Here is an 18627-nt window from a genome sequence, read left to right on the forward strand (position 1 = left end):
GGGAATCGAGGAAGCCCCGATATCTTGGGGTCATAGAAGGGGACAGAGATAGAGAGGGGGTGTAGGGGCTGGAGGAGTTCAAAGAGATAGGGAGGGGGTGTAGGGGCTGGAGGAGAAGATGGAGATAGGTAGGGGGTGTAGGGGCTGGAGGAGAAGATGGAGATAGGTAGGGGGTGTAGGGGCTGGAGGAGGGGACGGAGATAGGGAGGGGGTGTAGGGGCTGGAGGAGGGGACGGGGATAGGGAGGGGGTGTAGGGGCTGGAGGAGGGGACGGGGATAGGGAGGGGGTGTAGGAGCTGGAGGAGAAGATGGAAATAGGTAGGGGGTGTAGGGGCTGGAGGAGAAGATGGAGATAGGTAGGGGGTGTAGGGGCTGGAGGAGGGGACGGAGATAGGGAGGGGGTGTAGGGGCTGGAGGAGGGGACGGAGATAGGGAGGGGGTGTAGGGGGCTGGAGGAGGGGACGGAGAGAGGGAGGGGGTGTAGGGGCTGGAGGAGGGGACGGGGATAGGGAGGGGGTGTAGGGGGCTGGAGGAGGAGACGGGGATAGGGAGGGGGTGTAGGGTGCTGGAGGTGAGGAGGTATTTGAAACCAGGATGAGAGTTGTTGATCGGGACTGCTGCCAGACCAGGAGCTGGTGTGGGGTTAGTGAGCATGGACGGTTCGAGTTAGGGGAGGTGTGGGAGGGTGAACAGGAACTCCCTATGGTGGGGATTGCAGGGGTTGGACAATGTGATGTGAGGTGGGAGCCGGATGCTCTGTGAGACGGAGCATGCCAGAGTCAAGAGGATCACCTCACTCCGGATTCAGAGCTCCCTCGGATACCCTCTCTGGACTGAGCTGCCCCTCTGTTAGTGATGGTGGGGGCTTGCTCTGAATTACTTCCTCCCCATCCAGTTCATGATTTCACCTCCTGCCCCCGTGTGGATATTTCGCCTGCACTCGGCCCCCATTCTGTACCCACTGTGGTTACAGGTGAGACCAGGCGTGGGGCATGAGGTGTTTGGGTGACTACTGACTGCTCCCAACATCCAAACCCACTGTCAAAACTGATGGTGTTCATTTGGCTGATGCAACCCCCCACCCCATCCTCCGCAAACTGATTGGGAAGGAGCTAACTCCTCCTGGGCTTGCTCCCCAGGCCTCCAGTGGTTCAGAGCTTGTTCAAGGGGATCTGGGGACCCTGGGAGGAGAGGGCAAAGTGTGAGTGTGGGAGACTGGGGACTGTCCGGGGGGACATATGCCTGGGCCCTGGGAGAGCAGGTGTGGCTCTGGGAGAGTGGGTGTGGCCCTGGGAGAGTGGGTGTGGCCCTGGGAGAGTGGGTGTGGCCCTGGGAGAGTGGGTGTGACTCTGGGAGAGTGGGTGTGGCCCTGGGAGAGTGGGTGTGACCCTGGGAGAGTGGGTGTGGCTCTGGGAGAGCAGGTGTGGCTCTGGGAGAGTGGGTGTGGCCCTGGGAGAGTGGGTGTGGCTCTGGGAGAGTGGGTGTGGCCCTGGGAGAGCAGGTGTGGCTCTGGGAGAGTGGGTGTGGCCCTGGGAGATCAGGTGTGGCTCTGGGAGAGTGGGTGTGGCCCTGGGAGAGTGGGTGTGGCCCTGGGAGAGTGGGTGTGGCTCCGGGAGAGAGGGTGTGGCTCAGGGAGAGTGGGTGTGGACCTGGGAGAGTGGATGTGGCCCTGGGAGAGCGGGTGTGGCTCTGGGAGAGTGGGTGTGGCCCTGGGAGAGCAGGTGTGGCTCTGGGAGAGTGGGTGTGGCCCTGGGAGAGCAGGTGTGGCTCTGGGAGAGTGGGTGTGGCCCTGGGAGAGTGGGTGTGGCCCTGGGAGAATGGGTGTGGCCCTGGAAGAGTGGGTGTGGCTCTGGGAGAGTGGGTGTGGCTCTGAGAGAGTGGGTGTTAATCTGGGAGAGTGGGTGTGGCCCTGGGAGAGCAGGTGTGGCTCCGGGAGAATGGGTGTGGCCCTGGGAGAGTGGGTGTGGCTCTGGGAGAGTGGGTGTGGCTCTGAGAGAGTGGGTGTTAATCTGGGAGAGTGGGTGTGACTCTGGGAGAGTGGGTGTGACTCTGGGAGAGTGGGTGTGGCTCTGAGAGAGTGGGTGTTAATCTGGGAGAGTGGGTGTTACTCTGGGAGAGTGGGTGTGACTCTGGGAGAGTGGGTGTGGCCCTGGGAGAGTGGGTGTGGCTCTGGGAGAGAGGGTGTGGCCCTGGGAGAGAGGATGTGGCTCCGGGAGAGTGGGTGTGACTCTGGGAGAGTGGGTGTGGCCCTGGGGGAGTGGGTGTGGCTCTGGGAGAGTGGGTGTGGCTCTGGGAGAGTGGCTGTGGCTCTGAGAGAGTGGGTGTTAATCTGGGAGAGTGGGTGTGGCCCTGGGAGAGTGGGTGTGGCCCTGGGAGAGTGGGTGTGGCTCCGGGAGAGTGGGTGTGGCTCTGGGGGAGTGGGTGTGGCTCTGGGGGAGTGGGTGTGGCTCTGGGAGAGTGGGTGTGGCCCTGGGAGAGTGGGTGTTATTCTGGGAGAGTGGGTGTGGCTCTGGGGGAGTGGGTGTGGCCCTGGGAGAGCAGGTGTGGCTCTGGGAGAGTGGGTGTGGCCCTGGGAGAGTGGGTGTGGCTCTGGGAGAGTGGGTGTGGCTCCAGGAGAGTGGGTGTGGCTCTGGGGGAGTGGGTGTGGCTCTGGGGGAGTGGGTGTGGCTCTGGGAGAGTGGGTGTGGCTCCGGGAGAGTGGGTGTGGCTCTGGGGAGTGGGTGTGGCTCTGGGAGAGTGGGTGTGGCCCTGGGAGAGTGGGTGTTAATCTGGGAGAGTGGGTGTGGCTCTGGGGGAGTGGGTGTGGCCCTGGGAGAGCAGGTGTGGCTCTGGGAGAGTGGGTGTGGCCCTGGGAGAGTGGGTGTGGCTCTGGGAGAGTGGGTGTGGCCCTGGGAGAGCAGGTGTGGCTCTGGGAGAGTGGGTGTGGCTCTGGGAGAGCAGGTGTGACTCTGGGAGAGTGGGTGTGGATCTGGGAGAGTGGGTGTGGATCTGGGAGAGTGGGTGTGTCTCTGGGAGAGTGGGTGTGACTCTGGGAGAGTGGGTGTGGCCGTGGGAGAGTGGGTGTGACTCCAGGAGAGTGGGTGTGGCCCTGGGAGAGTGGGTGTGACTCTGGGAGAGTGGGTGTGGCCCTGGGAGAGTGGGTGTGGCCCTGGGAGAGCAGGTGTGGCTCCGGGAGAGTGGGTGTAGCCCTGGGAGAGTGGGTGTGGCCCTAGGAGAGCAGGTGTGGCTCCGGGAGAGTGGGTGTGGCCCTGGGAGAGTGAGTGTGGCCCTGGGAGAGTGGTTGTGGCCCTGGGAGAGCAGGTGTGGCTCCGGGAGAGTGGGTGTGGCCCTGGGAGAGTGGGTGTGGCCCTGGGAGAGTGGGTGTGGCCCTGGGAGAGTGGGTGTGACTCTGGGAGAGTGGGTGTGGTCCTGGGAGAGTGGGTGTGACTCTGGGAGAGCGGGTGTGACCCTGGGAGAGAGGGTGTGACTCTGGGAGAGAGGGTGTGGCTCTGGGATAGTGGGTGTGGCTCTGGGAGAGTGGGTGTGGCCCTGGGAGAGTGGGTGTGGCTCCGGGAGAATGGGTGTGGCCCTGGGAGAGTGGGTGTGGCTCTGGGAGAGTGGGTGTGGCTCTGAGAGAGTGGGTGTTAATATGGGAGAGTGGGTGTGGCCCTGGGAGAGTGGGTGTGGCCCTGGGAGAGTGGGTGCGCTCTGGGAGAGTGGGTGTGGCTCTGGGAGAGTGGGTGTGACTCTGGGAGAATGGGTGTGGCCCTGGGAGAGTGGGTGTGGCTCCGGGAGAGTGGGTGTGGCCCTAGGAGAGCAGGTGTGGCTCCGGGAGAGTGGCTGTGGCCCTGGGAGAGTGGGTGTGGCCCTGGGAGAGAGGGTGTGGCTCTGGGAGAGAGGGTGTGACTCTGGGAGAGAGGGTGTGGCTCTGGGAGAGTGGGTGTGGCTCTGGGAGAGTGGGTGTGACTCTGGGAGAGAGGGTGTGACTCTGGGAGAGAGGGTGTGGCTCTGGGAGAGTGGGTGTGGCTCTGGGAGAGTGGGTGTGGCCCTGGGAGAATGGGTGTGGCCCTGGGAGAGTGGGTGTGGCTCTGGGAGAGTGGGTGTGGCTGAGAGAGTGGGTGTTAATCTGGGAGAGTGGGTGTGGCCCTGGGAGAGCAGGTGTGGCTCCGGGAGAATGGGTGTGGCCCTGGGAGAGTGGGTGTGGCTCTGGGAGAGTGGGTGTGGCTCTGAGAGAGTGGGTGTTAATCTGGGAGAGTGGGTGTGACTCTGGGAGAGTGGGTGTGGCCCTGGGAGAGTGGGTGTGGCTCTGGGAGAGAGGGTGTGGCCCTGGGAGAGAGGATGTGGCTCCGGGAGAGTGGGTGTGACTCTGGGAGAGTGGGTGTGGCCCTGGGGGAGTGGGTGTGGCTCTGGGAGAGTGGGTGTGGCTCTGGGAGAGTGGCTGTGGCTCTGAGAGAGTGGGTGTTAATCTGGGAGAGTGGGTGTGGCCCTGGGAGAGTGGGTGTGGCTCCGGGAGAGTGGGTGTGGCTCTGGGGGAGTGGGTGTGGCTCTGGGGGAGTGGGTGTGGCTCTGGGAGAGTGGGTGTGTTTCTGGGAGAGTGGGTGTGGCTCCGGGAGAGTGGGTGTGGCTCTGGGGGAGTGGGTGTGGCTCTGGGAGAGTGGGTGTGGCCCTGGGAGAGTGGGTGTGGCCCTGGGAGAGTGGGTGTTAATCTGGGAGAGTGGGTGTGGCTCTGGGGGAGTGGGTGTGGCCCTGGGAGAGCAGGTGTGGCTCTGGGAGAGTGGGTATGGCCCTGGGAGAGTGGGTGTGGCTCTGGGAGAGTGGGTGTGACTCTGGGGGAGTGGGTGTGGCTCTGGGAGAGTGGGTGTGGCCCTGGGAGAGTGGGTGTGGCTCCGGGAGAGTGGGTGTGGCTCTGGGGGAGTGGGTGTGGCTCTGGGAGAGTGGGTGTGGCCCTGGCAGAGTGGGTGTTAATCTGGGAGAGTGGGTGTGGCTCTGGGGGAGTGGGTGTGGCCCTGGGAGAGCAGGTGTTTCTCTGGGAGAGTGGGTGTGGCCCTGGGAGAGTGGGTGTGGCTCTGGGAGAGTGGGTGTGGCCCTGGGAGAGCAGGTGTGGCTCTGGGAGAGTGGGTGTGGCCCTGGGAGAGCAGGTGTGACCCTGGGAGAGTGGGTGTGACTCTGGGAGAGTGGGTGTGGATCTGGGAGAGTGGGTGTGTCTCTGGGAGAGTGGGTGTGTCTCTGGGAGAGTGGGTGTGACTCTGGGAAAGTGGGTGTGGCCCTGGGAGAGTGGGTGTGACTCCAGGAGAGTGGGTGTGGCCCTGGGAGAGTGGGTGTGACTCTGGGAGAGTGCGTGTGGCCCTGGGAGAGTGGGTGTGGCCCTGGAAGAGCAGGTGTGGCTCCGGGAGAGTGGGTGTAGCCCTGGGAGAGTGGGTGTGGCCCTAGGAGAGTGGGTGTGGCTCCGGGAGAGTGGGTGTGGCTCTGGGGGAGTGGGTGTGGCTCTGGGAGAGTGGGTGTGGCCCTGGGAGAGTGGGTGTTAATCTGGGAGAGTGGGTGTGGCTCTGGGGGAGTGGGTGTGGCCCTGGGAGAGCAGGTGTGGCTCTGGGAGAGTGGGTGTGGCCCTGGGAGAGTGGGTGTGGCTCTGGGAGAGTGGGTGTGGCTCCGGGAGAGTGGGTGTGGCTCTGGGGGAGTGGGTGTGGCTCCGGGAGAGTGGGTGTGGCTCTGGGAGAGTGGGTGTGACTCTGGGAGAGTGGGTGTGGATCTGGGAGAGTGGGTGTGTCTCTGGGAGAGTGGGTGTGAATCTGGGAGAGTGGGTGTGGCCCTGGGAGAGTGGGTGTGACTCCAGGAGAGTGGGTGTGGCCCTGGGAGAGTGGGTGTGACTCTGGGAGAGCGGGTGTGGTCCTGGGAGAGTGGGTGTGACTCTGGGAGAGCGGGTGTGGCCCTGGGAGAGCGGGTGTGACTCTGGGAGAGAGGGTGTGGCTCTGGGATAGTGGGTGTGGCTCTGGGAGAGTGGGTGTGGCCCTGGGAGAGTGGGTGTGGCTCCGGGAGAATGGGTGTGGCCCTGGGAGAGTGGGTGTGGCTCTGGGAGAGTGGGTGTGGCTCTGAGAGAGTGGGTGTTAATCTGGGAGAGTGGGTGTGGCCCTGGGAGAGTGGGTGTGGCCCTGGGAGAGTGGGTGCGCTCTGGGAGAGTGGGTGTGGCTCTGGGAGAGTGTGTGTGACTCTGGGAGAATGGGTGTGGCCCTGGGAGAGTGGGTGTGGCTCCGGGAGAGTGGGTGTGGCCCTAGGAGAGCAGGTGTGGCTCCGGGAGAGTGGCTGTGGCCCTGGGAGAGTGGGTGTGGCCCTGGGAGAGAGGGTGTGGCTCTGGGAGAGAGGGTGTGACTCTGGGAGAGAGGGTGTGGCTCTGGGAGAGTGGGTGTGGCTCTGGGAGAGTGGGTGTGACTCTGGGAGAGAGGGTGTGACTCTGGGAGAGAGGGTGTGGCTCTGGGAGAGTGGGTGTGGCTCTGGGAGAGTGGGTGTGGCCCTGGGAGAGTGGGTGTGGCTCTGGGAGAGTGGGTGTGGCCCTGGGAGAGAGGGTGTGACTCTGGGAGAGTGGGTGTGGCTCTGAGAGAGTGGGTGTTGCTCTGAGAGAGTGGGTGTTAATCTGGGAGAGTGGGTGTGGCCCTGGGAGAGTGGGTGTGGCTCTGGGGGAGTGGGTGTGGCCCTGGGAGAGTGGATGTGGCTCCGGGAGAGTGGGTGTGGCTCTGGGGGAGTGGGTGTTAATCTGGGAGAGTGGATGTGGCCCTGGGAGAGCAGGTGTGGCCCTAGGAGAGCAGGTGTGGCTCTGGGAGAGTGGGTGTGGCCCTGGGAGAGTGGGTGTGGCCCTGGGAGAGTGGGTGTTAATCTGGGAGACTGGGTGTGGCCCTGGGAGAGTGGGTGTGGCCCTGGGAGAGTGGGTGTGGCCCTGGGAGAGAGGGTGTGGCTCTGGGAGAGTGGGTGTGACTCTGGGAGAGTGGGTGTGGCCCTGGGAGAGCAGGTGTGGCCCTGGGAGAGTGGGTGTGACTCTGGGAGAGTGGGTGTGGCCCTGGGAGAGTGGGTGTGGCCCTGGGAGAGTGGGTGTGGCCCTGGGAGAGTGGGTGTTACTCTGGGAGAGTGGGTGTGACTCTGGGAGAGTGGGTGTGGCCCTGGGAGAGTGGGTGTGGCCCTGGGAGAGTGGGTGTGACTCTGGGAGAGTGAGTGCGGCCCTGGGAGAGAGGGTGTGGCTCTGGGAGAGTGGGTGTGGCCCTGGGAGAGAGGGTGTGGCCCTGGGAGAGTGGGTGTGACTCTGGGAGAGTGGGTGTGGCCCTGGGAGAGAGGGTGTGGCCCTGGGAGAGTGGGTGTGACTCTGGGAGAGTGGGTGTGGCTCTGGGAGAGTGGGTGTGGCCCTGGGAGAGCGGGTGTGGCCCTGGGAGAGTGGGTGTGACTCTGGGAGAGTGGGTGTGGCCCTGGGAGAGTGAGTATTGCCCCTGGAGTCTGGGAGAGGGAATATGGGTTTGGAACTGATGCCTGTGGACTGGACGTCAGTGAGAGGGGTCTGTTACAGCAGGTAGAGGCCCTGGGAGAGGCCTCAGCTGGAGGTGCGGACAGGGAGTGGGACTAGTATCTGGCCACAATAAGGTGAACTCTCCGGAAACAGCGGCCCACGCTGGTACAGAACGGGCTGACAATGATGTCCGTCAGGATATGGCAGACCTCCTGGCAGGTAGGCCGGCAGAGGCGACAGATCCTCACACAAGGCACCAGGCACCTAGAAACAGGAGAGAGACAGGATCGCCGGCACGTACATCCACTCCAGCTTGACAACTTCTGACATATCCATCAATCCCACAGCAGCATCACACCTCCCCACCTTCCCAACTCCCAATCGCCAACCGAGAAACACACTCTCAATTTTCAACACGAGGTCTCAGGCCTTTCTCTAGTCTCCCTAACCCATGAGGCCTGGGGCCTAGTCTCCCTGCACTGTGAGGCCTCAGGCCTGATCTCCCTGCACCGAGGCCTCGGGCCTGGTCTCCCTGCACTGGGAGGCCTGGGGCCTGGTCTCCCTGCACTGTGAGGCCTCAGGCCTGATCTCCCTGCACCATGAGGCCTGTGGCCTGGTCTCCGAGCATCATGAGGCATCGGGCCTGGTCTCCCTGTACAGTGAGATCTCAGGCCTGGTCTCCCTGCACCATGAGGCCTCGGGCCTGGTCTCTCTGTCCCGTGAGGCCTCAGACCTGGTCTCCCTGTCCCGTGAGGCCTCGGGCCTGGTATCCCTGCACTGTCAGGCCTCGGGCCTGGTCTCCTTGCCTCTTGAGGCCTGGGCCTGGCCTCCCTGTTGTGTGAGGCCTCATGCCTGGTCTCCCTGCACCATGAGGCATCAGGCCTGGTCTCTCTGCACCATGAGCCCTCGGGCCTGGTCTCCCTGCACGGTCAGGCCTCGGGCGTGGTCTCTCTGTCCCTTGAGGCCTCGGGCCTGGTCTCCCTGCACTGTCAGACCTTGGGCCTGGTCTACCTGTCCCGAGAGGCCTTGAGCCTGGTCTCCCTGCAGTCAGACCTCAGGCCAGGTCTCCCTGCCCCATGAGGCCTCGGGACTGGTCTCCCTGCCCCGTGAGGCCTGGGCCTGGTCTCCCTGCACCGTGAGGCCTTGGGACTGGTTTCCCTGCACCATGAGCTCTAGGGCCTGGTCTCTCTGCAACGTGAGGCCTCGGGCCTGGTCTCCCTTCCCCTGTGCTGCCTCGGGCCTGGTCTCCGTGCACTGTGAGGCCTCGGGCCTGGTATCCCTGCCCCATGAGGCCTGGGGCCTGGTCTCTCTGCAATGTGAGGCCTGGAGCCTGGGTTCCCTGTCCCGTGAGGCCTCGGGCCTGGTCTCCGTGCACTGTGAGGCCTCGGGCCTGGTATCCCTGCCCCATGAGGCCTGGGGCCTGGTCTCTCTGTAATGTGAGGCCTGGGTTCCCTGTCCCGTGAGGCCTCGGGCCTGGTCTCCCTGCACTGTCAGGCCTCGGGCGTGGTCTTTCTGTCCCGTGAGGCCTCGGGCCTGGTCTCCCTGCACTGTCAGGCCTCGGGCCTGGTATCCCTGCCACATGAGGCCTTGGGCCTGGTCTCCCTGCCCCGTGAGGCCTCGTGCCTGGTCTCCCTGCCCCGTGAGGCCTTGGGCCTGGTCTCCTTGCACTGTGAGGCCTCAGGCCTGGACTCCCTGCATCATGAGGCCTGGGGCCTGGTTTCCTTGAACCATAAGGCCTCGGGCCTGGACTCACTTCGTCGTGAGGCCTGGGGCCTGGTCTCCCTGCATCACGAGGCCTGGGGCATGGTCTCCTTGCATCGTGAGGCCTTGGGCCTGGTCACCCTGCCCCGTGATGGCTGGGGCCTTGTTTCCCTGCACGGTGAGGCCTCAGGCCTAGTCACCCTGCATCGTGAGGCCTCAGGCCTAGTCACCCTGCATCGTGAGGGCTCGGGCCTGGTCTCCCTGCACCATGAGGCTCCGGGACTGGTCTCCCTGCACCCTGAGGCCTCAGGCCTGGTCTCCCTACATCATGTGGCCTCGGGCCTTGTCTCCCTGCATCATGTGGCCTCGGGCCTGGTCTCCCTGCCCCGTGAGGCCTCGTGCCTGGTCTCCCTGTACCGTGTGGCCTTGGGCCTGGTCTCCCTGCACCGTGTGGCCTCGGGCCTGTTATCCCTGCCCCGTGATGCCTCGGGCCTGGTCTCCCTGCACTGTGAGGTCAAAGGCCTGGAGTCCCTGCCCCATGAGGCCTCGGGCCTGGTCTCCCTGCCCCATGAGGCCTCTGGCCTGGTCTTCCTGCCCCATGAGGCCTCGGGCCTGGTCTCCCTGCCCTGTGAGGCCTCAGGCCTAGTCTCCCTGCACCGTGAGGCCTCGGGCCTGGACTCCATGCATTGTGAGGCTTAGGGCCTGGTCTCCCTGCATCGTGAGGCCTCGGGCTAGGCTCCCTGTACTGTGAGGCGTCGGGCCTGGTCTCCCTGCATCATGAGGTCTCTGGCCTAGACTCCCTGCCCCATGAGGCCTCGGGCCTCGTCTCCCTTCTGCATGAGGCCTCGGGCCTGGTCTCCCTGCCCCGTGAGGCCTCGGGCCTGGTCTCCCTGCATCACGAGGCCTCGGGCCTGGTCTTCCTGCCCCATGAGGCCTCGGGCCTGGTCTTCCTGCCCCATGAGGCCTCGGGCCTGGTCTCCCTGCCCTGTGAGGCCTCAGGCCTAGTCTCCCTGCACCGTGAGGCCTCGGGCCTGGACTCCATGCATTGTGAGGCTTAGGGCCTGGTCTCCCTGCATCGTGAGGCCTCGGGATGGGCTCCCTGTACTGTGAGGCGTCGGGCCTGGTCTCCCTGCATCGTGAGGTCTCCGGCCTAGACTCCCTGCCCCATGAGGCCTCGGGCCTCGTCTCCCTTCTGCATGAGGCCTCGGGCCTGGTCTCCCTGCCCCGTGAGGCCTCGGGCCTGGTCTCCCTGCATCACGAGGCCTTGGGCCTGGTCTTCCTGCCCCATGAGGCCTCGGGCCTGGTCTCCCTGCCCTGTGAGGCCTCAGGCCTAGTCTCCCTGCACCGTGAGGCCTCGGGCCTGGACTCCATGCATTGTGAGGCTTAGGGCCTGGTCTCCCTGCATCGTGAGGCCTCGGGCTAGGCTCCTTGTACTGTGAGGCGTCGGGCCTGGTCTCCCTGCACCGTGAGGTCTCCGGCCTAGACTCCCTGCCCCATGAGGCCTCGGGCCTCGTCTCCCTTCTGCATGAGGCCTCAGACCTGGTCTCCCTGCCCCGTGAGGCCTCGGGCCTGGTCTCCCTGCACAGTGAGGTCTTGGGCCTGGACTCCCTGCCCCATGAGGCCTCGGGCCTCGTCTCCCTTCTGCATGAGGCCTCAGGCCTGGTCTCCCTGCCCCGTAAGGCCTCGGGCCTGGTTTCCCTGCCCTGTGAGGCCTCAGGCCTTGTGTCCCTGCATTGTGAGGCCTCCAGCCTGGACACCCTACACCGTGAGTCCTCGGGCCTGGTCTCTCTGCCTTGTGAGGCCTTGGTCCTGGTCTCCTAGCCCCGTAAGGCCTGGGCCTGCTCTCCCTGCCCCGTGAAGCCTTGGGCTTGGTCCCCCTGCCCCGTGAGGCAACGGGCCTGGGCTCCCTGCCCCGTGAGGCCTCGGGCCTGGTCTCTCTGCCTTGTGAGGCCTTGGGCCTGGTCTCCTAGCCCCGTAAGGACTGGGCCTGTTATCCCTGCCCCGTGATGCCTCGGGCCTGGTCTCTCTGCCTTGTGAGGCCTTGGTCCTGGTCTCCTAGCCCCGTGAGGCCTCGGGCCTGGTCTCCCTGCCCTGTGAGGCCTCTGGCCTGGTCTCCCTGCACCGTGAGGCCTCGGGCCTGGACTCCATGCATTGTGAGGCTTAGGGCCTGGTCTCCCTGCATCGTGAGGCCTCGGGCTAGGCTCCCTGTACTGTGAGGCGTCGGGCCTGGTCTCCCTGCACCGTGAGGTCTCCGGCCTGGTCTCCCTGCCCCGTGAGGCCTTGGGCCTGGTCTCCCTGCACAGTGAGGTCTCGGGCCTGGACTCCCTGCCCCATGAGGCCTCGGGCCTTGTCTCCCTGCATCACGAGGCCTCGGGCCTGGTCTTCCTGCCCCGTGAGGCCTCGGGCCTGGTCTCCCTGCCCTGTGAGGCCTCAGGCCTTGTCTCCCTGCATTGTGAGGCCTGGGGCCTTGTCTCCCTGCATCGTGAGGCCTGGGGCCTGGTCTCCCTACATCATGAGACCTCGGGCCTGGTCTCACCACTGTGAGACCTCGGGCCTGGTCTCCCTGCATCACGAGGCCTCGGGCCTGGTCTTCCTTTCTCGTGTGGCCTGGGGCCTGGTCTCCATGCGCCGTGAGGCCTCGGGCCTGGTCTCCATGCATTGTGAGGCCTTGGGCCTGGTCTACCTGCCCTGTGAGTCCTCGGGCCTGGTCTCTTCGCTCTGTGAGGCTTCAGGCCTGGTCTCCCTGCCCTGTGAGGCCTCGGGCCTGGTCTACCTGCCCTGTGAGACCTCGGGCCTGGTCTCTTCGCACTGTGAGGCCTCGGGCCTGGACTCCCTGCCCCGTGAGGCCTCAGGCCTGGTCTACCTGACCCCTGAGGCCTCGGGCCTGGATTCCCTGAACCCTGAGGCCTCGGGCCTGGATTCCCTGCCACGTGAGGCCTCGGGCCTGGTCTACCTGTCCCGCGTGAGGCCTCGGGCCCGGTCTCCCTGGGGACAAACACTCACCATATGCGTAGACAAGTGACGAAGGAGAAGAGGCAGCCGGTGAGGATGGAAGCGGGGATTGCACAGAGCAGAGAGATGATCCGATAACTCCACAGTTTGCAGACCTCGAAGCTAACATTACTCCAGGCCCAGACCCTGTCGAAACTGTGAGTGGTGGAAGGTTCAGCAATAATCTCCGGGAAATCCACCTGTAACAAGGGTGGAGAGACTTTAGGCACAGCCTCTTCAGTGAAGGGTCCATGCATGTCCTTTCACCCTCTCTCCCTCTCCACTTCGTTCCCCAGTTGTCCCTCTTGTCCTTGGCATTTATTCCTCTCTCCCTGAGCCACTGTGCCCTTCCCTCTCTCTCTCTCTCGCCTCCCCATGTTCTGGGTCAGGAACACCCTCGGTCAGAATCAGTTGGAATCTCACAGCACCCCGTGTGTGACCCCACACAGATCCCCTGGGTGTGACCCCACACAGATCCCCTGGGGACGATCCCACACAAATCCCCTGGGACGATCCCACACAGATCCCCTGGGGACGATCCCACACAGATCCCCTGGGACGATCCCACACAGATCCCCTGGGAGTGACCCCACACAGATCCCCTGGGTGTGACCCCACACAGATCCCCTGGGACAATCCCACACAGATCCCCTGGGTGTGACCCCACACAGATCCCCTGGGACGATCCCACACAGATCCCCTGGGAGTGACCCCACACAGATCCCCTGGGTGTGACCCCACACAGATCCCCTGGGACAATCCCACACAGATCCCCTGGGACAATCCCACACAGATCCCCTGGGTGTGACCCCACACAGATCCCCTGGGACGATCCCACACAGATCCCCTGGGAGTGACCCCACACAGATCCCCTGGGTGTGACCCCACACAGATCCCCTGGGACAATCCCACACAGATCCCCTGGGTGTGACCCCACACATCCCCTGGGACGATCCCACACAGCACCCCGCGTATGACCCCACACAGATCCCCTGGGTGTGACCCCATACAGATCCCCTGGGGACGACCCCACACAGATTCCCTGGGGACGACCCCACACAGATCCCCTGGGAGTGACCCCACACAGATCCCCTGGGACGATCCCACACAGATCCCCTGGGTGTGACCCCACACAGATCCCCTGGGATGACCCCACACAGATCCCCTGGGTGTGACTCCACACTGATCCCCTGGGACAATCCCACACAGATCCCCTGGGTGTGACCCCACACATCCCCTGGGACGATCCCACACAGCACCCCGCGTATGACCCCACACAGATCCCCTGGGTGTGACCCCACACAGATCCCCTGGGTGTGACCCCATACAGATCCCCTGGGTGTGACCCCACACAGATCCCCTGGGTGTGACCCCACACAGATCCCCTGGGACGATCCCACACAGATCCCCTGGGTGTGACCCCACACAGATCCCCTGGGACGATCCCACACAGATCCCCTGGGTGTGACCCCACACAGATCCCCTGGGACGACCCCACACAGATCCCCTGGGAGTGACCCCACACAGATCCCCTGGGTGTGACCCCACACTGATCCCCTGGGACGACCCCACACTGATCCCCTGGGAGTGACCCCACACAGATCCCCTAGGAGTGACCCCACACAGATCCCCTGGGTGTGACCCCACACTGATTCCCTGGGACGACCCCACACAGATCCCCTGGTAGTAACCCCACACAGATCCCCTGGGACGATCCCACACAGATCCCCGGGGGTGACCCCACACAGATCCCCTGGGTGTGAGCCCACACAGATCCCCTGGGAGTGACCCCACACAGATCCCCTGGGACGATCCCACACAAGATCCCCCGTGTGTGACCCCACACAGATCCCCGGGGTGTGACCCCACACAGATCCCCTGGGAGTGACCCCACACAGATCCCCTGGGACGATCCCACACAAGATCCCCTGGGTGTGACCCCACACAGATCCCCTGGGACGACCCCACACAGAACCCCTGGGTGTGACTCCACACTGATCCCCTGGGAGTGACCCCACACAGATCCCCTGGGAGTGACCCCACACAGATCCCCTGGGATGATCCCACACAGATCCCCTGGGACGATCCCATACAGATCCCCTGGGGACGACCCCACACAGATTCCCTGGGGACGACCCCACACAGATCCCCTGGGAGTGACCCCACACAGATCCCCTGGGACGATCCCACACAGATCCCCTGGGTGTGACCCCACACAGATCCCCTGGGATGACCCCACACAGATCCCCTGGGTGTGACTCCACACTGATCCCCTGGGACGATCCCACACAGATCCCCTGGGTGTGACTCCACACAGATCCCCTGGGACGACCCCACAGATCCCCTGGGTGTGACTCCACACAGATCCCCTGGGAGTGACCCCACACAGATCCCCTGGGGACGACCCCACACAGATCCCCCGTGTGTGACCCCACACTGATCCCCTTGGACGACCCCACACAGATCCCCTGGGGACGACCCCACACAGATCCCCCGTGTGTGACCCCACACAGATCCCCCGTGTGTGACCCCACACTGATCCCCTGGGGGTGACCCACACAGATCCCCTGGGTGTGACCCCACACTGATCCCCTGGGACGATCCCACACAGATCCCCTGGGTGTGACCCCACACAGATCCCCTGGGATGACCCCACACAGATCCCCTGGATGTGACCCCACACAGATCCCCTGGATGTGACCCCACACAGATCCCCTGGGTGTGACCCCACACAGATCCCCTGGGATGACCCCACACAGATCCCCTGGGTGTGACCCCACACAGATCCCCTGGGACGACCCCACACTGATCCCCTGGGACGATCCCACACAGATCCCCTGGGTGTGACCCCACACTGATCCCCTGGGACGACCCCACACAGATCCCCTGGGATGACCCCACACAGATCCCCTGGGTGTGACCCCACACTGATCCCCTGGGACGATCCCACACAGATCCCCTGGGTGTGACCCCACACTGATCCCCTGGGACGACCCCACACAGATCCCCTGGGTGTGACCCCACACAGATCCCCTGGGTGTGACCCCACACTGATCCCCTGGCACGACCCCACACAGATCCCTGGGTGTGACCCCACACTGATCCCCTGGGACGATCTCACACAGATTCCCTGGGGACGATCCCACACAGATCCCCTGGGTGTGACCCCACACTGATCCCCTGGGACGACCCCACACAGAACCCCTGGGTGTGACTCCACACTGATCCCCTGGGAGTGACCCCACACAGATCCCCTGGGAGTGACCCCACACAGATCCCCTGGGATGATCCCACACAGATCCCCTGGGACGATCCCATACAGATCCCCTGGGGACGACCCCACACAGATTCCCTGGGGACGACCCCACACAGATCCCCTGGGAGTGACCCCACACAGATCCCCTGGGACGATCCCACACAGATCCCCTGGGTGTGACCCCACACAGATCCCCTGGGATGACCCCACACAGATCCCCTGGGTGTGACTCCACACTGATCCCCTGGGACGATCCCACACAGATCCCCTGGGTGTGACTCCACACAGATCCCCTGGGACGACCCCACAGATCCCCTGGGTGTGACTCCACACAGATCCCCTGGGAGTGACCCCACACAGATCCCCTGGGGACGACCCCACACAGATCCCCCGTGTGTGACCCCACACTGATCCCCTTGGACGACCCCACACAGATCCCCTGGGGACGACCCCACACAGATCCCCCGTGTGTGACCCCACACAGATCCCCCGTGTGTGACCCCACACTGATCTCCTGGGGGTGACCCACACAGATCCCCTGGGTGTGACCCCACACTGATCCCCTGGGACGATTCCACACAGATCCCCTGGGTGTGACCCCACACAGATCCCCTGGGATGACCCCACACAGATCCCCTGGGATGACCCCACACAGATCCCCTGGATGTGACCCCACACAGATCCCCTGGATGTGACCCCACACAGATCCCCTGGGTGTGACCCCACACAGATCCCCTGGGATGACCCCACACAGATCCCCTGGGTGTGACCCCACACAGATCCCCTGGGACGACCCCACACTGATCCCCTGGGACGATCCCACACAGATCCCCTGGGTGTGACCCCACACTGATCCCCTGGGACGACCCCACACAGATCCCCTGGGATGACCCCACACAGATCCCCTGGGTGTGACCCCACACTGATCCCCTGGGACGATCCCACACAGATCCCCTGGGTGTGACCCCACACTGATCCCCTGGGACGACCCCACACAGATCCCCTGGGTGTGACCCCACACAGATCCCCTGGGTGTGACCCCACACTGATCCCCTGGCACGACCCCACACAGATCCCTGGGTGTGACCCCACACTGATCCCCTGGGACGATCTCACACAGATTCCCTGGGGACGATCCCACACAGATCCCCTGGGTGTGACCCCACACTGATCCCCTGGGACGACCCCACACAGATCCCCTGGGTGTGACCCCACACAGATCCCCTGGGGACGATCCCACACAGATCCCCTGGGTGTGACCCCACACTGATCCCCTGGGACAACCCCACACAGATCCCCTGGGACGTCCCCACACAGATCCCCCGTGTGTGACCCCACACAGATCCCCTGGGACGACCCCACACTGATCCCCTGGGACGACCCCACACAGATCCCCTGGGTGTGACCCCACACAGATCCCCTGGGGGTGACCCCACACAGATCCCCTGGGACGACCCCACACAGATCCCTGGGTGTGACCCCACAGATCGGCAGGTGTGATTCCCACGTCGATCCCGATCCCACCGCCCAACTCCACCCCACCAGTTACAGGCTCCCTCAGGCGTTCAGCTGTTTTGCCCACACCCCCACCTCTGAAGCCTCCAGCCTGAATCCTCCCTCCCATCCCAGAGGGCGGGGGGCGGGGATTGGAGAAGGAGAGCGGGTACCTTGAGGTGCTGATTCATCCCGGTGGGGTCTCTGTCCTCTTTGTCCGAGGAGCCAGTGTGCTGGGGATGTTCCGGTCTCAGTTCCCTCCCGCCCTCAGGCTCTGGGGTTTGACCTTCCAGGTTGACCGTTGTATAATCCTCGGCCTTCATGGTTCAGAACGTGCCCTCACTAGGCTGCGCAAAGGGCAGAGGGCAAACAGAGGGAGCACCAGAGCGTGGATCTCTGATGTGTAAGTCCAACTTGGGCCTTGCCTTTCAGCTGACTTGCTCCCACACTCTCTCTCTCTTTCTCTCTCTCTCTCTCTCTTTGGAATGAACCCTGTTCTATTCTGAGAGACCAATTCAATACTTCCCAACATTTTGCTGACACAGAGGGGCCCAGGATTCGAAACAACTTAAAGGGACTCAAGCATTTCACTCCCGAAGCCTGACAAGGAATCAGTCGTATAATTGTGGGGAAACAGGTGCAGGAGTCAGGCCATTCAGCCCCTCAAGCCTGATCAATAGGATCATGGCTGATTATCTATCCGCTTTCTCCCTTGTATCCAACTCCGTCTGGGAAATGTGCAATGTTCCAGCCCCCGACCGCAGAGAATCCCACAGGCTCCCTCCCCCCCACTCTCTGGGTGAAGATGCTTCTCCCCATCTCAGTCCAACCCTGTCTCCTTCAGCCCCCCCTGGGTCTGAGGTGGTGAGGAACAACCTTGCTGCGCTGCCAACCACTCCCCCGTCTAGTCCTGTTAGAATTAGATCAGTTTGATCAGATCCCCCTCCTCGTTCTTCTAATAACACCAGTGAACATAATCCCGGACTGATCCAGTCTCTCTCCCTGCGGTCTGTCCCATGAATCAGCCTTCCTCTGGAGCCAGAACTACCTTCCCTCAGATACAGAGACCCCCCGACACTGCCCCCACAATGCTCTGGGAGCGGTGGTCTTTTCCCTGTACAATCAACCACAGTGGGACATCCCTCGCTCCTGGGCTCCAACACTCTCCTGACGGAGTCCAGCGCTTCCGTTAGCCTTCCTCGCCCTCAGCGATGTTTACGTTCTGCGAGGGGTGTGTGAGGAACACCCGACCTCATCGTAACAACCAACCGCAGCCCCTTTCCCAATCTCTCGCTGATCGGATAATCACCTCCCACTGACCGACATGAAACTGCATCTGCCCTGCGTTTGCCCACTCTCTCAACCTATCCAAACCCCACTTTAGGTTATCCTCCCTGACACCCTCACCCTCCAAACATGGAAACGTTACGTGGACTTCACTCATGAACATCATGAATAAATTACTGTCAATAGCCAGGTCCCAGCACTCAGGATTGTGGTACCCCACTAGTCGCTACCTGCCACTCAGAAAAAAGACCCGCTCTATCCCAACTCTTTGTTTGCTGTCTGCCAAAAGACGTTCTGTCCAACTCAATACCCACCATAGGCCCTCCCTCCCCATATGCTCGAATTTTACACGTGGACTTTAAATGGGACATTATTGAGAGTCTTCTGGAAGTTCAAATTAACAACATCCGCTGGCTCCCCCTCATCCAGACTACTG

At 63.4% G+C, this 18627-nt stretch overlaps 1 protein-coding gene across 1 annotated transcript; it reads right to left on the bottom strand.

Annotated features, from left to right (window-relative positions):
• Positions 1 to 7002: 7002 nt before the first annotated feature.
• Positions 7003 to 17330, bottom strand: cav4b (caveolin 4b). Its single transcript, XM_043705235.2, has 3 exons — positions 17078 to 17330; positions 12167 to 12354; positions 7003 to 7726 (listed from the first exon to the last, which is right to left on the bottom strand). The coding sequence occupies exons 1-3, from the start codon at positions 17225 to 17227 to the stop codon at positions 7576 to 7578; spliced, it is 489 nt and encodes a 162-aa protein (XP_043561170.1). The 5' UTR covers positions 17228 to 17330; the 3' UTR covers positions 7003 to 7575.
• Between the last annotated feature and the right edge of the window lie 1297 nt (positions 17331 to 18627).

This window comes from Chiloscyllium plagiosum, unplaced genomic scaffold (genome assembly GCF_037043375.1).
Source record: "Chiloscyllium plagiosum isolate Xiang-an unplaced genomic scaffold, Cpla_swu_hap1 HiC_scaffold_51, whole genome shotgun sequence".
NCBI classification, from domain to species: domain Eukaryota; kingdom Metazoa; phylum Chordata; class Chondrichthyes; order Orectolobiformes; family Hemiscylliidae; genus Chiloscyllium; species Chiloscyllium plagiosum.

Coding starts and splice junctions, on each gene's coding strand:
- cav4b (XM_043705235.2), bottom strand. CDS start 17,227: ATGAAGGCCGAGGATTATACAACGGTCAACCTGGAAGGTCAAACCCCA. Junction 12,355..17,077: donor GGATGAATCAGCACCTCAAG/GTACCCGCTCTC, acceptor CCCTTGTTACAG/GTGGATTTCCCGGAGATTAT. Junction 7,727..12,166: donor GTCACTTGTCTACGCATATG/GTGAGTGTTTGT, acceptor TCCTGTTTCTAG/GTGCCTGGTGCCTTGTGTGA.